General features: G+C 35.4%; 1 protein-coding gene and 1 long non-coding RNA gene across 6 annotated transcripts; one reads left to right on the forward strand and one right to left on the reverse strand.

The window, feature by feature from the left end:
- The first annotated feature begins 909 nt into the window (after positions 1-909).
- LOC128993385 (uncharacterized) lies at positions 910-17,198 on the forward strand. Of its 5 annotated transcripts, none has more exons than XM_054417264.1 (5): positions 910-995; positions 2,445-2,481; positions 8,138-8,265; positions 8,598-8,853; positions 16,640-17,198. In XM_054417264.1, the coding sequence occupies exons 3-5, from the start codon at positions 8,143-8,145 to the stop codon at positions 16,906-16,908; spliced, it is 648 nt and encodes a 215-aa protein (XP_054273239.1). In that variant the 5' UTR covers positions 910-995; positions 2,445-2,481; positions 8,138-8,142; the 3' UTR covers positions 16,909-17,198. The 5 variants fall into 5 exon arrangements, with proteins under 5 accessions (XP_054273239.1, XP_054273247.1, XP_054273264.1 ...); XM_054417272.1 differs by having other exon boundaries at positions 925-995; positions 2,367-2,481; XM_054417289.1 differs by lacking the exon at positions 2,445-2,481 and having other exon boundaries at positions 971-995.
- LOC128993414 (uncharacterized) lies at positions 10,470-14,760 on the reverse strand. The gene is made up of 3 exons (XR_008490754.1): positions 14,712-14,760; positions 12,226-12,315; positions 10,470-11,025 (listed from the first exon to the last, which is right to left on the reverse strand). It is a non-coding gene; the product is annotated as an uncharacterized LOC128993414 (long non-coding RNA).
- Positions 17,199-23,297: the final 6,099 nt, after the last annotated feature.

Below are 23,297 nucleotides of genomic sequence, written 5' to 3' on the forward strand. Positions count from 1 at the left end.
TTAATTTTGAATCCAAATTGAAGCCTAAAAGTTTATCTGATTTAAATAGTTTACAACACCATAGAACATAATATTTTATGAATTTTATGACAATCTGGACACATTGTAGGACGATAACAGAGATGATTTTGCTTTCAAATTTATTATTCACCATAGTTTCAGGGGTTTCTTTTATTATTTGAAGGGTTTTTGTGAAACACCGATGGAAATGACAATAAATCTTTGCTATACATTTTTGTGTACAATTTTGTAGTACACTTATACCAAACTTCCCAAGTATAGAAAATGGTAAATTCTAAGCTTAAATTTAATATTTTTTAACTCTTTATAGGTAAAATCATTTAGTGGCCAAAGTTTGTCAGCTTCCCAGTGCAAGAATGCTCATTATTGGTTTGCAAAAAAAGTTCTTATCAATGTACTGTACTCTTGTTTTAAACACAGAGTTCCTACTCTGATAATATTTAATCACAGACAATGGAAACCATTAAAAAAAGTACAATGGAAACATTAAAGTATTATATTGTCTGTGATTTAATGTTGACATTGAATTTAATGTACGGTTCCTACCGGAACACTAGCATGCGTACCCCCTCCCACCCACTTCTTCACTATTAGTAACCCAAATGTTTCAAAGTAAAGGCAATAACAGATTTGTTTCCTTAAAAAAGACTGTTTATACTATTGAGTGATGCATAAAACAGTAACCAACTTTTCATGTAGAAACATGCCCAATCTTATATCAGATAAAATTAAAAACAACTTTTTTTAACGTACTGTATTTAAGATTCCAGACTTAGTGCTTAGTAAACTTGGTGATAAAAGTGTTAAATAGATAGGTGATAGGTGTCGTATGATCATTTAATAAAGAGTGCCTGCAACTTAAGTGACTCGTGACCTTCACCAGATTAGCAAGGTCTAGAACCACCTAGACTCAATATACGACTGACTCATTAGTCATTATACAGTGCTTGACTTCTATCACAGTACAAATAGAGGTAAGTGTATAACAAATATAATCTTGTTTCTTGTAATTGAAAAAATATTTAGATAGACTAATTATGAAAAATGAAAGCAAGTAGATAAATTATATGAAGAAAATTAAAAATATATAGCCTATTGGAACTTATGTAGGTTACTAAGAGGTAGGGCCTATTAAAAATTAGTTTATAATAGGCTTAACAAATTGTTCAAAAACTTAATGGCTGGTGAAACGGCTTAGTTAAAGAGAGAAAAGAATTTATTGATACAAATAAAACATCTTTTTCAATTTAATGGGGATAACACTAAAAAAGAGCCAGCAGAATTAGGCTACCCATGTTTGGATTATGAGCCTAAAACTACACCAAAATAACTCCTTAAAGTGGCACAAAAATGGCTTGTATCACCAATAGGCCTAGTACAGTAGTAGAATTTGTCATATTTTTTCTGAATTAAATTAAGTTAATAAATAGAATACATATCCACACTGTTTTATGAGTTCTTCTTAATTTGTGTTAATCACCCGTGTAATAATATACCGGTAAAGCAAAAAATAATATTAAAAATTGAAACGAAGCTTAGTGACTTGAAAGCCTGGGGCCTCTAGGTAACTTTATTGGAAAACGGGAAGAGCAGGGACTTTCCCATTTAGGCCTACATATAACAATGTCTACAGAATTGTGGGGATCAGATGGTCGGTTTGGTACCTAACATAATGATTTGTATATAGGCTACCGACATAACTTAATTTTATACATGATGGTGGACCTACTGATAACTTAAGCCTAGGCTAGCTTACTTTCAGATAACTCATAATCAATCCAAAATCCACCACTCAAGAAATCAATATTTTCTTCAAAAATTACAGCTCAAGTTATATTAAAATTATAAAGTTTCAAGTTTAAGGCCTGTTAGGTATCGAAATAAAAATATTGATATCTTCTGGTATAGATAGTATTGCAGCGTTCCTAGGTAGCTATCCAAACCTGATATGTTTAAAAGAATAGGTAATATTATCTAGCCTAATCAACATTTTAACTTTATACATCATCAACAAATTAATACAATGAGAGTAAAGCATTAGCATGGACATTTTTTGCATTTACTCAAAAAAGTAGAGGACGAGGAGAACAAGAACTTACCTATCTTCCTCTAGAAACAAATCCTCACATAAACTAGCCTATAGTTTAATTTGTGATACGTGATACTCATCTTACCTCATCGTCAGCCATTGTGTGTCTTGTTGAGATCTACTCGACCTGAAAAAATAAAATATTGTTATCAGGCCTTAAAGCCAGTTCAATTGAACTGGCAAAGAATTTAAGACTCTTAAGAGGGACATGCAAACAATAACCTAGGCTAACCTAGCTTACTTTCATTCGTTTTAGTCAACCTTGTGAGAGAAGGACCGATTTGCATCGCACTCACCTATCACATATACCGTTACAGTATATTTCCGTTCACAGGTTTCCACACAAGTACACAAATTACCTCCAGTTTTAGGTAAGTGCAATATAATATTGTTTTCATAGTTTCATAACCTTCAAACTTAAGTCGTAGTTGCTTGACGTAAAGTGGTTTAAAACGTCATGATTCGCGGTCCAGCCAGTTTTAAATTTTCGTCCAATCGGCAATCAACCCCCTTGGAAGGAGATTGTTTACAAACAAGGCTGCTCCAGATTGCCATGCAACACTATAAAACGTTAAAGATGGATTGTCGTGAACAAACTCCTTTTTTTGGAGTAAGTCATTGATTATATACCTAGTATCATAGATAAAACATAGTCCCTTAGCAACTATGTTTTATCTATGCTAGTATGGTCCTGAACTTCATGTATTTTCTTGGCTTCAAATGTTTCCATTACGGAAGTCTATCAATGGTCATGAACTCATGAAACATTATTTCAAATATGACAATTGATTACATATCTTCCGTAACATTTAATTATCTTACATAACGATGAATACTTGGTTGGATAAGCACAGATACAATCAACCGACTTTGAACTGAGCAAATTGAATTTTTATACTATTGTAAATCAGAAATCTATTTCAACGTGTATTTGTGTTGGCTAAGTTTGAGTGCACTGATATCGACAAACATTTTACACTTAACATCTTTAACTACAACTTTTACATGAGGTGCTTTTACTCTTAGATGTAAACGCGGATAATAAGAGGACAAGGATAAATGAATGACTATATGTTTGGATGAAAAATAGTTTTAAATTTGAATAAAAAACCAAAGGTTGTAGTAGCGTACCAGTACCGGTACCTTTAACTATAAAGTATATAACTATAGACATTCAATTTCACTGTTCAATGAAGAATTGACTGCGAAGTGGGAGAGTAGGCTATGTCTAATCTGTCATGGTTGTAGCTATTTGTACTCTAGTTATATAATGAAAATTATCAAGCAGTTGAATTGAGTCTTCGAGAGAGTTTGATGAGGTTAATTACTGATTTCAGTCAAATACTCCTGCCTTATAATCGGGCCAAACTGAAATGTACTTTCTATAACATCTATTATAATTATGTCACATAAACTATCACAGAGACCAAATAAATTATATATTTTTATATTTAGACAATGTTTTTTTTAACAATTAATGGACTATGCGTCAGTCAGCGTGGCCCATCTATTATCTATTTAGATAAAACATTTGACACAACTTGTTTACATATGTCTCAGTATGTTTAATCTATGAACTCTACATGATTATGTTTTTTTAGTATCCAAATGTATTTGGTTTGTAATCACTAATCAGTGCTATAAGCCATTTTTGCCGCTTGCCGCTACATAAAACAAAATGAACATAAAATCATTGAATTGTTTTTAGTTCATCTCAACAGCTTAATTGCTATGAGTGAGTATGCTCAATATTATGCTTTTGTTTGAAAACAGATGAAAATTCCACATATAGTATCCATAGTCAAATAGTCATAGTCCGTAGTCAATGATAGTGGAATGCATCACTACACATTGGCACAATATTTATTGTTTTATGAGAATTGAGTCTATAGCTGTTGACACTACGAAGGTAGAATCATAGAATAAAAAAACACCAATTATTTGGTGTTTATTTAATCTATGCTAGAGTGTTCTTTTTCTCTTCTTCTGCTTACAATTCTGTCGTTCTGCTGCGTAGTGTTTGTGTTTAGTTAGTCAGTCAGTCCGTAGTCTCAGTCTCTCTCTCTCAGTCAGTCTCACTCACTCTCACTCAGTCGCTATCGCTAGTCAGCGTGGTGAGGGAGGGAGAAGACGGCGCCCCGGTATAGCGATTGCGGTGCCTAATTGTTTGAAATTTTCTACGATCGACTGACAAGTGAAACAGGGTTTTGACACCGTACGATAAGGGGAATCGGAAGCACTCATTTGTGCATTAGGCCTACGTGAATAAAATTATAATAGTTTCCTGTTTGTTGGCCTGACTTCCCTTTGGTTTGATTTGTTCTACTTGAATATAAAGTAAATCCTAGTTGTAACTTGTAAGTTAGGTTGTTAATTTGTAGAATTAAAGTAGGTTCTACAGTCTATGATCTAGGTATAGCCTATTGATAGTTACCTGCTGCAGGAATCTCAAAACGTTTCTATTATTTGTCAAGGGTTAATTTTTAGACTACCGGTATCTATTAATCAATATTCTTAACCATAGCACTATTGAATTAGCTTCTATTAAGTACTTTCCATACTTTCAACTTGGACATATATCAGGCAAAGGGGTCCTGATAAGGCATATTAAAATTACAGAACAGAGAAGTCACAGTTTTCACCAAAATATTACTTCAAAATCTCAACATTTTATTTGAGATATTTTCATAGTTCTACAGCTAGGCCTAGGCCTATTTGTATTTTAGCTAGGACACTTTTCACCTTTAATATTAAACTTAAGATAGACATTAGCATATGGCCATAAAGTAGCCTACAAGTTAGTGCCATTATGTGACAATACCACAATGATTTTAAGTGTTCAGATTTAAAGATAATTTATAGCCATTAGCGGTATAAGTAAGGATTTAGTTTTTTTAGGCCTAATTAACACTTCAGAAATTGTGTTTAGGGTAAGTTTTGGGTTTTGTAAATTTTTTCCACCTATTATTTGACTTGCTTTAGGCTAAATCCATTACTTACTTACTTTCCGTGTCCAAATCAGACTTATTCGCTTTTCCAAAAATTAGCTACCGATATGGCTTTGTCATTCGCTTGTAAAAGATCATCTAATGTGCAAGACTGGTCTAGGCATGTACAGATCAGCAGATGGCCAGGATCTTGAACAGCACCACACGCACACAAGATGTTTTCTTCATCTGGTAAGAGACTCCATTTCTCTTGCATTTTGGTACCTCGACCCTGATTCGATTTAGGGTCTTCCACACCGTGTAATGCAGGCCTCCACCAGGAGCCAGTTCCTCCCTGGCTGGTATGGGAGGGTTAGTCAACGTGACCTCCCATCTTGCCACCCGATTGCTTGAGAGTGATCCATCCATGACTTGTGTCCTTGATAAAAAGCTCTTTCTGGACCGAAGCCGTCACTCTGCAGGTTGGTGGCTGTGTAATGGGTGACGAGGGTCAGTCTCTTGCTTAGTCCTTTCTACGTCAGCAGCGACATCACGTCGGATTGATGGAGGGGCGATCCCTATGATAGAATAGAGTTTGTGCACTGGGGTTGGCTTCAAACACCCAGTTACAATCCGAGTTATGTCATTGACTGCAATGTCAACCTTTTTTGCATGTGACGATGCATTGCATACTTGTGCAGCGTAGGCCTACTCCGCAGCCGACACACTGAGCGCTAAAGCTGAGGTTCTGAGGACATTAGGGTTAGCACCCCAGCATCTGCTGGTGAGCTTCCTGATGATATTATTCCTCACTGACACTTTACCCCTTGTCGCAATACAGTTCACAAATGTCAGTGTGCGGTCCAGTATGACACCAAGATATTTGGGTGTAGGACAAAATGCTCAAGACGGTCTCCCCGCCACGTCACATTCAACTCACGGCCTGCTTCTCTATTGTTTAGGTGAAAGGCACAAACTTGGGTCTTAGCAGGGTTTGGCTTGAGGTGATTTGCGTCATAGTACTGGAAAAGCTCATTTAGAGTCGAATAGTCAGCTTCTGTTCCAACTCTTCAAAACTCCTACCTTGTGCCGCCACCGCCGTATCATCGGCATATATATACTGACATGTAACATTTGGCAATGGTTGGTTGTTAGTGTATATTTTATAAAGAGCTGGGGCTAAGACGCTACGCTGAGGCAATCCATTTCTTTGATACCTCCACCTACTTTTCTTGCCTTGAAGAGACACAAAAAACCGCCTGTTATGAAGAAAAGTGCCAATCATTGAAGTCAGCTGATAGTCTTTGGTAATGCTGTACACTTTTCTCAAGAGTCTTTGATGGTTAACGGTATCGTAGGCAGCTGTTAAATAAAAAAAAACTACACCCGTGAGCTTTTTTCTCTCAAACCCATCCTCAATGTGCTGGGTCAGGTTTAAAACTTGGCCACAACAAGACTTGCCTGATTGAAAACTTGAATGTTGTGGAATGATCTTTTGTTCCAGAACATTGAATCGATTGAGTATCAGACGTTCTAAGATTTTATATGTGTGGCATAAGAGAGAAACAGGTCGAAAGTTAGCAAGTCATACCTGGCTGGTAATGACTGCAGTTAGCTCGGACATGGTGAATGGTTCTTCCAGTAAGTGATTCTCACTTGCCACATCACGCACAACAGGCTCCGGTATTCCTTCCATAAGTTTTGCCATTTAAAAGAAGGTTGGTAGCGACTTGATCGGCAGTAACTGTTGTAAAGTTGTCTTTTGGTTTTGTAACATCTCCATTTATGTTCTTGAGGAACTTCCAGGCCCGTCTGCTGTTCACCTGCATATCTAAACTCTCCACAAGATCACACCACTTAGTTTTGCGATTTTCGGCAATGACTGACATAAGCTCTTCACCTGCTAGAAGTGTGTCCTCAGCAAAGGGATCATTGTCAAAGAGACCTTGGTATCGTTGTAGCAGTGGCTTTACCTCTTCAGAGAGTCCTGCGATGTAATGGGTTCGACAGCCTCTAGGTATCATTTTTCTCTAAACCTGCTAGACAAGCTTGACGAAGGAGTCATACATATCAGGTTGTGGAGGGATATTGGCGATTTTTCTGTCAATGATCTCCCTAAAACCCATCCAGTTGGCCTTTTTGAAATCCATTTAATCAATATGTCATGCAATTGAAATTTTGTAATTCTAAAATTAATTATTTTGTAATTAATTGTTATGTCAAATTAGAAAAATTGCTGTAGTTTATACTAGGGTTTACTGCCGCAAGGGTGCAGAAGTGCCCAAATTTCAATATTAAGTTAATTCATACAAAAAATTCAAAAACAGGTTGAATAACTGCTAGTCTATTTAAATAAGTTAACATCCAAATCAACTACTTGTTTTATTAAAATCTCTCTAAGATTCATTCATGCACAAAAAACCTTAAAGACACATATCGTGGGATACTGTACGTTGGACAATTCCCACAGCGGTTTTATTTATATGACCCAAGAAATCTGCCAATTTATCATTAAAATTGAAATTGTAATCATGTTCGCAAATAAAGATTCCACAAGATTTTTTTATCATACTGGTACCTTACATAGAACCATAGAAGTAATAAGTTATACAAAGGATACAAGCTTATGGGACAATCGTGCACTTTTAGCTCTGGTAATGGTGGGGCGGAAATGTACTTGTAACGAACAAGGAAGAGCCTGAATGTCGAATGCCCAGGTAGCATTTTGGTACAGCAGTACCACAGCAGCAGCCCACGGGTCTTCCTAGTACGTAATGCTGAGGGGGTAAAGAAGAGCGGACAGGGACGACACTTTGTTCTGGACACCACTTAAGTGTACCATTGAATTAACTTGTAAAAAGTTGCAACAAAGTTGATTATTGTTACCCTTAGAAAAAAAACAAATTTTTAATCAAGTAAAATAGAATCCTTATCAAGTAAAATAGAAGTGGAACGAAGTTAATATTAAAAATGGTATGTGTTAAACTACTTATTGATGATAAAATGGTACTAATTTAGATTCCCATACCCTCACAGTTAGGAAATAATAGACAAATTAAGCTTTTTTCAAAATATTTGTATTTAATTACACACTTTTCAGGCATAATGCATCCTTTGATGGAATATTTATCTAAAAAGAACAATAACACAAATGGCGAGTATGAAGAGGAAGCTAGCTCAAATGAAGAAGAAACTGCAAAATCGAGCATCTTACCTACTTTACCAGAAGTAAGTAAAATTGGGTCTTCATAATTTACATTTTAGCATTGACTCTTTCAATCCAGACCCCATTACAACAGCGGGGTCTTGTTTCAATGCTATCACTGCGCCCAGCTTTCGTTATTATATTGGTTTATCAGATGGCTAAATAAAATCTAGTAGTAGTTTTTTTTATTGCATGGGGCTGTACCAATTTGATTACCTAGTTATGTGAGCTATCATCTATCAATAGGTCTATGGTGAATTAATTTTTGTAATATTACTAATTTGAGCAAAATTTTATATTATGATGTTAATTACCTTCAGATTGAAACGTTATTTGATCCGACATTATTTTTCAGGTTTGTATAACCAGAGTAACAACTGTTCATAACAATTGCCTCAAGGGAATGTATGAGCTAAAAAAAATGGAGTACGAATCCAGATATGGTTCTGTTCAAGAGTTGACCCTTGTCCACTCAACCAGTGCTCTAAATGTACCTTCAATCATTAAAAACAACTTAGACTGGCGACGTGTTAAGAGAAACAGATTTGGGAAAGGAGTTAGCTTCTCTGGGAATGCTGAATACGCCAACCACTATTCCAAGCGCTCCAATGGTACGTATAATCTAGATGATATGCTTCCACGGTCACTGCAGATTGTCAAATCTTGGTCTTCGGGTGTTGACCACGTCGTTAAACTAGTTAAACTAGAGGCCGACGTTTCGGATGCGTAGCAGCTATCCATCTTCGGGGCGAACTTCTATTCAACTGACCCCAAAAGCAATTCAACTGAATAGTAGTTCAGTTGAATAGTAGTTCACCCCAAAGATGGATAGCTGCTACGTCGGCCTCTAGTTTAACTAATTCAACACCAGAAGACCAAGATTTCACATTGGTACATATAATATGCTTTTCTTTTTACCGTAGTAGATCAGGTTGATTATAGCAGTTAAGGTAATAACAGATAAACGGTATTAGCAATCTGACACATCCTTCTCCCATTACCTTGTGAACAACCTTTATCATGGGTAAGCAGTGGGAGTAACCAGGGCCGTTTCTAGGAATTATTCAGAGTTAAGCAAACACCCGAATCAGTGCCACTTAGAATGCCGTCTTCTATCGTGACTTCTTTGGGCTGACTGGACTCGCCACCAGATGATTTCAACAAAAATCAACTCACTGATTTGGTTTGTTTTTTATCTTCCTCTTCCAAATTCGCCTTAAGCTTTCTATAAGTGCCAGACGGTTAATTTTTTTCTGCCATTTTTTTTCTTAGTATCCGCTTGCAAGATGTTTTACTCATTCATTCAGTTTATACTTTCCCAGATAGCAATTTTTTCCTGATTCAGTATTAAATCAAGGTTAAACTTTCAAAGATGCAAGCCTGAATTAATCTTAAAATATCAAGCCATCAAGCCTAATTCAGGGCTAATTCAAGGGTCCTACTGAACACTTGTGAAACCTGAATCAACCCTGAAAATTTTAGGTTGATTCAAGGTAAACGTTTCTGGCAGTAATGCATAATCAAGGCTGAATTGAGGTTGAATTAAGGTATAAGTATGTTTAAATTAAGGTAAAATCATGGTCAATTCAGGACTCATAACCTGAAAATTTAAGGTTAATTCAAGGTAAAGACTTTTGGCTGAAATCAAAATATATTGTTGAATTCGGGTTAAATAAAAGCATAATCATGATCAACTCAGTACATACAGTAACAAGTGATTGACTGACAAGGAATTTTACTTGACTTACGGCATTCTTACGGTCTTAAAGTAGTCCAATATTTTAATGTCCTAGTGGATAGCCTAGCAGCCTAGGTGTTTTGTCTTTGTGAACTCAAGAACTTTAATGATGCCTACTAAGCGCGGGGACAGCTATCTATTAGGACATCAAAATATTGGTTGCTTTATGGCAGTAAGTTAAGCCTTAAAATATTAAACGCAAGGTACATTACCTTAAGCTTTAATCTACGCAGAAAACTTTGGGTGGATACATAATTTGACCTTATAATCTATATTATAGTACAGTTACCACTCACTCACTCATTGATCACTATTCCTCAAAAACTACCATGCATATGTACTCAGAACTTGGTGGCATGGAGGTTTCACTTAACCTCCATAATAGGTTTAACTTAATATGTACAAGAAGTAGCTTTGAGAGATTCCATCAGGGCTCTGGCTCACTGGCTTTAAAATTACAATGTTAACATATTTTTCTTTTGACAGAACTTTTGTTTAATTGTATTAGCTACCAAACCGCTGTTAGGAAAATTCTAAGCAAAACCAATGCAAAACAACTGTTTGTAGCAAAGAAAATTTTTCAATTCTGTTGTGAAGCCCAAGGGGAGGGGCAGCTAGAAACCTATAAATGATGCTATAACACTTTATTTAAATGTTGTATAGGATAACTGAGTTAGGTTAAAAATAATAAGCCTATTCTGCCAAGCTTGTGAGTGAAGGGTGAGAGCATTTAATTTTTAATAAGGCCTCATCAAATTACACCAGACCCTGCTTTAGAAAAGACATCTCAGTGATCAACAAAAAGTTTAAAAGTTCAAAACAGTTCTTCAAACATAGCCAAAATATCACTATTTGTGGGGGTATAAATAAAATGTAGCAAGTGACATTGGTTATAGTAAATTTATTTTATGAAAATATAAAGTATAAAACAAACTTGAAAATTAGAACATGAGTTAAATTAAGTGACATTTTACTTATACATTATTTACTGTCGCATAACCTCAGCCTGATGTTCCTATTCTGTGCACCAATAACTCCTCTTTTCCTGCAACAAAAAAAAATCATAAAGTATCGACTAAGGGAGTATGTTTTATCTAATTTTTTTTATTTTTTTCTGTACATGTAATCTGCTTGAGTTAAACATTTCAGCATGGTTTTCCAGTTCACTAAGTAATTTTTGACTTGAATTGTTTTGACTGTGATTAAAGCTGAAAATGTGAGCAAACATTTATTAATATAGTTATTTGTGTGACAAAACGGCACGGAGACGGCTGGACACTAAATCAAGTAAATAGGGGGCCCGGGATCGCTGAGCCCAGGGGCCCATGATGGCTCTCTCCGGCCCTGATTATCATTGACATTATCAATAGTCTAAAAAATTGGGGAGCGAGCAGGTCTAGTGGTTAGAGTGCGGTCATTCCGGTTCCTGGGGTCCAGGGTTCAAATCCCGCCAAATCACCAATGGATTTTAACTAAGTGATAATGCCGTAACCCCTAGGTCTAGCCTGAAGTAACGTGAAAAACAATTCCGGGCTCCAGCCTAGCGTACGGGGACAAAAAGTCTAAAAAATTGTTGAAACACACAGCGAAATGTAGGTACATGTCAGCTACAGAGCTGCAAATTGTGTCATTCTGTTCACAAATGATACCAGCAAGTGGCGAGGAGCCTTGCTGCAGCGTACTTAAGCGAATTATGGAATTATACGCAGAAACTGGCTCTTACTTGAAAAACCACCCTTGTATGTTCCTTATACTAATAAACCAAATTAACAAACCCGAGACTTGTTATTAGAATTCTAAAACCTGTTGTTGCAACAGTTTAAACAAGTAGGTAGTTTTATCGAATTGGCCAGGGTAGAGTACTCGTCTGTCCTACAGTTATTCTAAAAGTTAGGCAAAATTTGCAATAACATTTTAACAAAGGCGAGGATGATATTGCTCTCCTCCTGGGCGTCTGCAGGATCTTTTGAGCGCTTCTAGAGCTCTGAACCTTAGATTAAATTAAAATAATTAATCAGTCAAAACCGTGAATCCTTCTCAGCACCCCGGGGAAGAAATTTGAGCGTGGCTGGTACTAGGGGTAGGCTGCTCAGTAAATACAATCTTATTCGCCCCTCATAATTTACGTCACATGCTTTTTACACTTTGGATCTTAGAAAAAATGTAAGTTAATGGGATATTTTAAGTAGGCTACCTATTGAGTTTTTGCATGCACGAAAACACTAAGAATGCTCTAGTTTTTAACCTTGGTGAACCCGTCATCGGCCACTGATGCCATGTCTTGTCATCACGGCCTGTGTCGAACTACAGGGAGTGTCGAACTATCGAGGTTCTACTGTAACAACAAAAGTAAACCTTATGAAATAAACAGTTCTATAACTAATATGCTCTACAAACCTTTTAGGTACTGGCCCTAAATTTGGCTTGTCACAGCCATGCACGGATGCAGTTTTTTTTACTTTCAATTCAGTGGCTTCAGCCAACAGTCTCTTGGCTACAACTGAAACAGTTTAAGTGAAACGCCTCATAATAGATAACAATAACAAAAGAATTTGTTATGCAAATCTATATATATAAAGCTCAAATACCACTGACTCATTCATTCACTCACTCATCACGAAATCTCAGAAACCATAAGACCTAGGAACCTGAAACTTGGCAGGCATCATCCTTTTGGGTAGTAGACGATCACTAAGAAAGGATTTTACCCTCTGACCTCTGGGCTCCGCCCCAGTGGCTCTGGAGTTTCCCATGTTAACCTTATGAGAAATGGAATTAATGAATCTTAACAGCTGTTTCAATTAAACAAGTTGGTTCTGTTCTATGATGTTTAATAGCATTAAAGTTACAAGGATTACCAACAGGGTGCAGCACTATTATTTCTTTTACATTTATGAAAACAGCTAATTTGCAACCAAAAGGTGAGTGAGCGTAGCGAACGAACTTCAACCTGGAGGCGAGTTAGCGTAGCGAACGAGCTAACCTGAAGGCAAGTGAGCGCAGCGAACAAGCTCTAACCTAAAGGTGAGTGAGCGTAGCGAACGAGCTCCAATCTAAAGGTGAGTGAGCGTAGCGAACGAACTTCAACCAGGACGTGATTGAGCCATGCGAACGAGATCATCTTGAAAATTAAGAAGTTAAACGGGGCAAAGCCCGCGGGTTACAGCTAGTATTGGAAGAAAAATACAAAACAATCAGCTTTTAGAGAGAATATGCCATGTATTTGTATTTAACAAACTAGCTTTGACAATCTCACTTCTGTAGTAAAGTACAGAATAGACATAATTGGTCAGTGTGTGTTTTCAGGGGTGTACAGTGGGATTTACCAAATGAATCAAGTACAAAAAATTTAGTTTAGACTCGTTCAATGGTCTTGCCTCTCTGTTCAACCTGAAATTCTGGCTAAATTAAGCAAGATGGAAAAAGAAGTAAACCATAAGTCTGGCATTAATTTTTTTTTAAACAACTTTCTTCCAAGTGAATTTTTGTTTGACCAACAAACGAAAGTTTTAGTAAGTTTAACCTACTTACTTTCTTACTCTAAGGTTTTAATAATATTAAGTTATGATTTAGGCTATTAATATTTTTTGTTTTAAATTACAAATCATCAATAAAATTTAAAAACTATAGGCCTACAAATGGTAAGGTTTATTTAAAGCAGAAAATTTCAGAATTTTACCAAAATTGTTAATACCGGTACCGTAAGTTAAATTGCAGCACACAGGCCAAGTTATTCATAATAATGTCTAAATTACAGTTCTAAATTCTGCAAATTTTGATGCAAAGCAAGATGGCAACTCATCTTGTAACGTTTGTTCAAACGGCAAGCCACTTGTTTTAAATCTGTGTTCGCTGAAGCTAATTAGTTAATTTGAAAAATAACACAGCAGCCTAGGTAACCTTGTTACAATAACTTTACAACTTACAGCATGGGCAATATACATCTTTAGTAACTTAAATAGGCACAAGTTACCAGGATATGATTTTAAGTTACCAGCTACATAAAACCAAAATGGCAGGTCTCCAGTCAAGTGACATTTTGTAGGTTGTTTTAAATTAGTTCATTACGGTACCTTTACTTAGTTTAATCAATGGGTATGGCGTACAAAACTTAAAATCTTTGAGAGATGCTAATCTTAACCCATCTAAACGTTTGCCGAAAAACCCTAGCATCAGGACATAGGACTAGGATAAGCCCTTAGACCTAGGCTACAGTACCAAGTCTATAACTTAAGACATAGGCCTAAGCTAAATTAAAATATTTTTCTATAGGCCTAGGTCTATTTATCCAATCCATCGAAAATCATTTCTTCATTCTTAAATGAAACTTCATAACTTCGGCCTATGATAACTTAAGACAATCTACGCTGATAAAAAACTGCATCATTAAGTTACATATTGGCTTGTGTGTTCATAATATTGTAGCCCACCGGATTTGGCAAAAATAAGTAACTAGGTCTTGAACAATTCCAGATACAATATTCCAACGGATCACAATACTTTCTAGGCCAACTATAAAACAATTCACCAGTCATGAGGCCTAGGGCAAGCACAGGCCTAGAATTATTCTGGATCCTAGTCCAAATTTGGCAGTTTATTGTTGTAAGATAATTTTCAGAGCATTTGTAACTTGAGGTTCTAATGTCAGTATGATTAGCATTCTAACACACATATCTTATCATAAGAATGGAAAAAATATTATGGATACAATGAAAAGATTAGCTGACTCACCTTTATGTTTCGTTGGCTCACAAGCACTTTTGTTGCAGTTAGTCTTCTACAATCGAACACTATGGAATTAACTATGAACAAAGAAATTGAAAATTGACAAAAACTAACTTCAATATGAATACTTTATGTCTAAAAACTCTGATATAGTAATAACGCGAGAAACAAACGTCGCAAAAAGACAAACTGACAAGACACACAAAGACAAAGACAAAGAGGTTAGGATTGTTTAGGGGTGGATCGGTGGACTGGATCCTGGCGTCTGGCGTCGCTTGATCGAACTGCATCATGGGAATTCGCGCTGTTGTTTTGTTGACTCTGTTTCAGGGCGGAATCTATGAACTCAAAAAGGGCAGTATTTTGTTGTCCTTGAATCCAGCCACAATGTTCCTAATATTTGCAACCTTGAATTGTGAATGCAAATTGTAGGGAAAAGTTTACCTTGAATCAAGGGTCCTTGCTATCTGGGTTCTTCTTATTTAATGCGCTAATTATAAATTAAACTTAAAACACTCGTAATCATTCACTTATCAACAATCATGAATCATCAAAACAGCCAATACGATACCGATACGGTATACGACACTAAAAGAGTGCATTACAACGTAATGTTCTTCTCTAGGATCAGAGTTAGAAGGGAGGGGAGAGTTTATTGTTGTGACAAGTGGCGTTGCGCGCTTGCTTATCTTGAGCTAGTGAGTGAGTCGTGAAATGAAACCCACAGGTGCCGCGCTGTACGCTGCCGACTACCGAGCGTCAGCTCACTACAAATCGAAACTGCAAATGGAATTGAGTCCTTGAGTTGTAGTGCTGTACAAATATACGCATTTTTCAAGTGCTGTTGGTACAAACAGAATAAATGCCTTTATTATGGTGCTTTGAATACTTGAACTCTGAGCAAAAATAAACAAAATTACGTTGTTCACGTTTAAAAAAATTTGTTCCGTTGGTGCCACGGCGCCACTTTTTCGTGGCGCCATATGCGGTCGCGTAGTTGGCGTATGGGTTAAACCGGCCCTGGGAGTAACTATAGAGTAACTATGATATTTTATTGGGAAAATGTCAAAAGTTGCAACAACTTTCAGCTATGGGGGGTTGCACTATTTTTTTTTTACTAAGAGGACCATAACACAATAATTTTAATCAAATCAGGATTTTTTCCTAAAATCCAATTTTTTTTTTTTTTTTTTTTTTGTGGGGTTATTATGGAAAAATAACATAAGTTATAAACTACTATAGTTATAAATAACTTTTGAACCATAATTTTTTTGGAAATGGTTTTTGTACCATTTTGTTCAGAATTAAAAGTACCATAACATAACTTTAATCAAAATCGGCTTTTTTCCTAAAATATGATTTTTTTTATGGTTTTGAGAGGTTTTAACGCGGAAAATAACATAAATTACAATAACCTTTGAACCGTAATATTTACGGAAATGGAATTGGTACCATTTTGTAAGAATGTAAAGGACAGTAACATACTTAATTTATCAAAATAGTTTGGGCAATTTTTGAGAAAATTTTATTTTTCCGTTATTTTAAGGGAATTTACGGGAAGATCACCATTAAAAAATCAAAATGTTGAAAAAAAGAAATCGCCTGGAGATAACATGGATTAGTACCTACATAACAAATTTTCATCAAAATCGGACTACAGGTATGGTCTGTAGCTCTGTCCACATTCACACAGACATCACTTCAAAAACATAGTAAAAATTTGCCTGAATTTATTATTACCATAATGTTTTATTTTTTATTGTAACCATAGGAAAAATAATATGTAACACAAAGTCTCTGCTGCACTCGAGAAACCTTATGCACGAGCCGCTGGCGAGTTGATAGGTTTTAACTATATCAGTTAATGTCTAGTTTATTAGATCTTAAAATATGAACAATTTTCATAATCTGAAGCAAGCAAATATGTTGTATAGGTGAACAAAGAGCGTTTATCATAGCAAAAGTGCTGGTATCAAGAGAAGTCTGGGGACATCCCTCTATAAAGATTCCTCCGAATAATGTGGACACTACAATCTCAAACAATAGGAAGGTGTATGTTAAGTATTGTGATAATGAGTTTTTGATTGAATATATCGTCTACTACAATCGTCCAGTTAAGCCCCCTTCATGGAAGACTGATGCTGAAGAGAGTCTTGCTCACTTATTAAATTTGTTGAGTTCCCTGGATAATCCTCCAACATAGGGATTAGCTCTAAACAATAGGTTTGCATTCGTGATAGAAATATGTTATCAGAATGAGTCAAAATTTGTGTTTTAAAGGTTTATAAACATCAATAAGGCCTTTGTAAGAAGATGAATACAGTAACTAGCCTACATACTGCATTTTGAGTTGTGAATTTTAAGCAAATATTTTGCCACACTTAATAATAGTCTAAAAGTAATCAGGTAACTATACTAGACTATAAGATTTAAATATTATAAGTGTTGTATGTTTTGTATCCTTAAGATAAATAAAGTTGAATATGAACTAAACTGTATTTTTAATCTGTTATTTTTACCAACATCTACAATTGTATAAAAGAAGCATAAACCTTCTTGTTTTCTCTTTTTTCTGTGAAACATGTTGTCAATAATTGTAATATTCTATTTCATTGCCACAGTAGTGCGGAAAAGTGGCATTTTCCGGGGCGCTCTCATTTCATGTGCGAGTCTAAGGCAACACTGAACACAGAAACAACAAATTTTGCATACTAGGCGAAGCCGAGGACACTAATAATATTAGAGCAAGTGCTAAAAAATCACTTTCGATCAGTGTGATTTTTGTTACATCGCTAAAATACTAACATACAGAAAAACAGACTTCAGTGCAATTAAATCCTTTATTTCCTAATAAATTAACATTATTTCAGTATAAAAATAAAAGCTACAGGGCTGTAGTAAACCGAAATAACAACGTAGAAGTTCAGAGCTATGTTCATTATGCAATAAACTTGCACTACAAGCTAAAAACAGCAAAACTATTTTAAGCATATTTCTGATTACATTTGGTATTGTTAAACTGCTGATTTGTAGAATTTGTAAACAAAGACTAGCGTATTGGACAGATGGAGAACTGCTCGAGAGGGTAAGTAAATTAAGAGAAAGGGAAATCAGCTGATTGTTAGCTCTAAATTAGAACTTAGGGCAATCGTTTTTATATCAGCTGTTTCCAAAAATAGCAATTTCCTGAACGGAGTGATGAAAATGCTTTCCTAAAAATTGACAGTAAATAATAAAGCATGTTAATTATTATGAAGTCACATACCCAAAACCATCAGCAGTTATAAATTTTTAAGTCACAAAATGTCAGATAAAAATATGTTGAACAGTTATAAGTAATACATAAATACCCCCGCCACAGTGAACCTTCAGAATAAGCGAATACCATTTGCATGATCATACAGTATTTCCACTTAAATGTCTCCTTAAATAAATTATTTGTAATTCTGAATTATTGAAACAACGTGAAAATTGATTCTAGGGTAAAAATAGAAAGCACACCAATAAATTTTTTGGGTAAAAATGTCTGATCTACATGAAATAATTATTTATTAAAAATAATTGTATTTAAAATCAATACAGTATACTAGTTACTCGTACTCGTGCATTAGTTGGTAAAAGGGTCGTTTGACACGGTCCACCGGGATTGCGCCCCTAGGGCCAGGTAGCAACGGTAAAGCACCACAGCCAAATTCCCTCCACCCCCAAACACACCGTCATTGCATTGCACCATGCAGCATTTCTAGTTCATCAAATACTTCAAGTTAAACTTTTGTTTCTCCCTTCATTACTGGGTTAGGTTAGGTTACATTCCATCTTCCGCCCGAATACTGTACTCGGCTACCTGTGGTAGCATGGGGTGCGTGCCACCCTTTTAACTGTCTCATAACTGGCGCAACCCCGGTCTACCCTTTTGACATATTTCTAAGTGGCATCATCATCTTAAATTGATAATGATAATATCAGGTGATCTTTCTAAAAGTACTGATTATTTTAGTCTATGTTAACTTATTGATTCATGTGTTCCTTTTATTTACACAATTTCGTAACACGTACTTCAACTATGACCAAAAATTGATCATTCAGAATTATTTTGAGCGCAAGTTGTTTTATGCATTATGGTTTAGTATTTTTTCCTTTGGGATTTTTTCAGGGGGTCAAGCCAATTTCCTATGCAATTTTTTAGAACTCACAATTCAAATGCTTTGTGCAATTTGAGGATTTCTACTCATATAGTGGAATCATTTTATGATAAAAACATTGCCACAGACAAATTTAGAACCTCCTCCTTTTGTTGGTAGTGGGGAAGACGGTTAAAAATATGATCTAGCCCCAACAAAATCGCCATTTTGAATTTTTGGGCATAGGAATTTTTTTACACAGGTACGATTGGTGGCGATTTTTGAGGGGTTATAAAGGTCACTCTTAGCTATCGTTTAAAAAAAATAATCACTCCATGTTGCAATTTTGTTGGGGCTCAACACTAAAGTGATTCCACTAATACACACACGGAAGATTTTCTGTATACATCTTAATCAAATATTATTGCAATTACCAGTAAAATACTCGTTACTATTACAGTATAACTTGATATTATTATAATTAAGCTATAATAGCCTACTTTTTGTATTTCCTAGTTGATACAGAAATATCTTTGCGGTAATAAAATACGGTACATTTGTATTTATCAAATCATTTTATTATTAGTTAGTTCATTTGCTTTAGTTTTATTTTAGAGAAACAATAACAAACTAAAACCTTATGTAAATAACGGAAAATTGTAGAGATGTTTAATTTTTAATTTGTATATTGTTATAATTCTGTTATATAGGATTTATATGAATTGTGATTACAATTTACTAAAAAGTCACTCAAATACAACACTTTTTGTTGACCCAAAGAGTTGATTGGCTATCATTGTTATACTGTAGGCAGGGACTTATATAAATAACAATAAAATATATTTGAACGAGTTCACAACAGTTTCCGTTCAGTAAATCTATTTAATTACGTAAGGCGATTCTTTGCACCAAAACTGAGGCGCAAAGAGGGGGTCCGAAAAGTCGTAGAAAGGAGATTGCTCAAATTAAAGGTAATGAAAGGTGTACTGTAGTATCTACTCCATGACGCCGGGAAAAATAAGACATATTTGATCAAATAAAAAAAACGACCTATTTCACCTCCCACTAAAATAGTATTTTTCACCATGAAAGATCAGCGATCCACTGATACGATCTGAAAGTTGTATTCGAAAAAAGATAGAACCAGTACAAAATGGAGAATGCATGTCTCGAAAGTTCATCCATGATAACCTCTGTCGGACGGAACAGTTAAGATACCATGCGCTCCTGGTGGTAACCATTGGAACTGTGTGATGACAGTCATTGTTGTCTCGTTCTGTTCTCCTGGTGGCGAAAGCTGAAACTACATCCTCAGACTTGTGAGTAAAATAGCAGTGTCAGAAACAGGTTTCGTTCCATACTAGGCCTATAACATTATGGGTATACTGCAACCATAGATTAAACATATGCTGCAACCAACCATCGATGTATGGTGATTTCAATCATGATGACATCGATGACTGCAACTGCATGTTTCAAACAGAAACAAAACAACAACACTGACATTGAGTTTATGATCATAACCTTTGAATATATAGTCAATGTCATAACGCTCGAACCTAACACTGTATATTAATAAACCATGCAACTTCACTTTAAAATTAAAATGCAAATTAAGTTTTCGAAACTCTGAACACCACCAGGTTGTATCAAACAGTTCCATGGAACAGGTATCTGAGACGATTATCATAATGGAACAGTCTCGAGTGGAACTGTTCCTCGCCGATTAGTACGCTCTGGTGTGGCCATCACTGCAACTATCTCTTCAACTGATAACCTAACTAATCAGACTGTCGGCGGGACTCGTGGCGTAGTCCTGTAATCCAGCTACTTGGAGGCCGGGTGTTTGGTTCCTAGTCTGCCTGGGCATGCTCGTTGTAACTATTCAATCGCAGCTCAAGAGCCGCAAGCTCGTGATGTATTTTCTGCTTTGATCGATCACGCAGGGTGTTGCAACCTCCGATATACAACACTCGGAGTGTTGTATATACTCCCTGTGATAATTTCTACATCACGCTGCTGTCGTGCGCACTGCGGCTCTGATCTGAATTGTGAGTTGCAGCAGTTCCAAGCCAGACCATGGATACTCTCATCTTTTTATGTTTTTAATAATTTTATCAGATTTCCTGTTATTACTAATATTACTTTTAAAACAATAATCGTAACTGCTTGCCAATTTAACAAGCCAAATTTTAGACAATTGCATTGTCAATAATTTTAGACAGGCGATAAAAGTTTCGTTTTGTCATAACATATATTTTTTTAAATTATCCAACCTCCTTCTGTGTTTCTATTAATGGGCACCCAACAAATGTTTTGATGGGGAATGACAACAACTGTAGGTCTATCAGTCCTTTTCCAGGTGTATTTGCCTCCGCCTCAGATTCCGATGCTGAACACAATTCTGATTCAAACATTGTCTGAAGAATGGAAAGCCTATATTTTTCTTAAAATGAGGTTACTAACCTGTCGTCAATTAGTCCCGTTGATGACTATAGTTTCGGGGTTAAAACTCCATTTTCAAATCTTCTCTCCGGTCGTCATATGTCAAATATATTCTCTTGCAAGCCATCGTCAAAATTACTTCACATATACACATAAACACATACGAAAACATTTATAATACAAAAACGGACAAAATCAGACGTCTGGTTTTGTCCTTGGCCGGAGATAAATGATAGAGTTTTAGTATTGGTTTTTTGATACTCAAGTAAACACCCCATTTACATATAAATTGAAACTTGATATAAAAATACCCCCACCGCAGCAAACCTGCAGACTAAGCGAATTTCTATTTACCTGGCTGGATTTCTCCAAATACATTCCCTAAAAAATTGTCAGATTTATTTCCTATTTAAATAACATTAATTTTAGTAAGTGCTAAAGGTTTGCTGCTACAGGGAAGATATTGAGATGAGGTTAATTTATTGCAATGTTGATAACTTAGTATGAAATAAACCAAATTTACAAATTTAGTTAAAATATATATTTTAACTAAATTTGTAAATTTGGTTTATTTACTTCAAACTGTTGTAGTTTGCTTGTTTATAGATATTATCTATAAACAAGCAAACTACAACAGTTTAAGTTTATTTCCGTAAGAATAACGTGGGAATTTTAAATTTACAGTTTACGGTTAAAAAGTAATGTAGTTAAATGTCACATATCAAACTATGGACAGCAGCGCACTCTCAGGCTGAATTAATTGTCGGTTTGATTCAATTTAATTTGATAATCTCAATTTATTTTAAGAGTATGATATTTGTATTGTGGTCGACTAAAACAATACCTCGATAATACATTGAAAAGCATATATTTCATTTCTCGAATACAAATTAAGGTTCAACTTGAATTTTCTGAAAAGATTACAGGATTTTCAAAGTTCTTGAAGCTTTCTGTAGTCGCTATACACACAATAAATGTATAGTTAGGCAAACTTAATTCACAACAATCCGTTGTATGGCAAAGAAAGTATGTACAGGCCCAGTTGTCGATCCACCTAGTAGACTAAACTGAGATGGCTCAAGAAATATTTCTTCTCTGGTTCATTTTGGAGTTTCTGTTGAAATTGAGGATCAGTCAATGGAATTGCAATGCCCGATTACGAAACTTCTTGGTGTAATTACTCTGCCTTTAGTGTAAGAAGTACTCAAAAGTGTTTAGCTAACTACGGTTTAGTCTTCCAATTTAATACAGTTTTTGTCTAGGGACACACTATGTGAGATAGTATAATGTCAATGCTACTGCGTTTTAAAATATTAAGAATTAAACTTATACGGATTCAGTACCTGTTGGTAGTTCTAACTAACCAATCGTAACTACCCGGTTGTGGTTGTTTGTCTGTTCTGTTTTTCATGAAATGACAATAATATCACCACTATTAAACATGTTGTTGCATTTGTCGTGTTCAATGTGTGTTGTAATGAGTAATTAAACCATAAACAAAGAAACTCAAGTGTTATTAACATGCACTGGAAGGTGGTGTTTGGAAATGTCATTCTATTAAGTAACACAATTTTGTTACAGTTTGAACTGATGAAATGCAGGTCTTGTAAACTTAATATAAATGCTGTAAATATATATCATCACAGACTATTATGGCATAGTCTAATGGTCTATTGTCTGTGATAACATTCAGCATTGCATCTTTAGGCTACGCATGAATGGTTATGAATTTTAAAAGTAAATTGAAGTGCGTAAATTTGAATTTTGAAAGTTTTGTGAATGTAAATTCATTTAACACAATAATTATGTTAGTTTGTATTATCTGCAGTAAAGCTGAGAATTGAAGTTGTAACTCACCTAATGGGTTTTTTCATAAATGTGTCATCAAATTTGCATCATTAGTCAAGTTTTCAACACTTCCATCGATGCTAATGTTTTGATGTGAATATTCATATAAACTCTCATGACGTACACAAACATGAAATAAATAAAAAAATATTAGGATAACTTAAAGGCTACTTAAATT

Source organism: Macrosteles quadrilineatus, unplaced genomic scaffold, assembly GCF_028750875.1.
Source record: "Macrosteles quadrilineatus isolate MER2022 unplaced genomic scaffold, UCM_ALF_1.0 Scaffold_1__1_contigs__length_201487025, whole genome shotgun sequence".
Classification (NCBI taxonomy): domain Eukaryota; kingdom Metazoa; phylum Arthropoda; class Insecta; order Hemiptera; family Cicadellidae; genus Macrosteles; species Macrosteles quadrilineatus.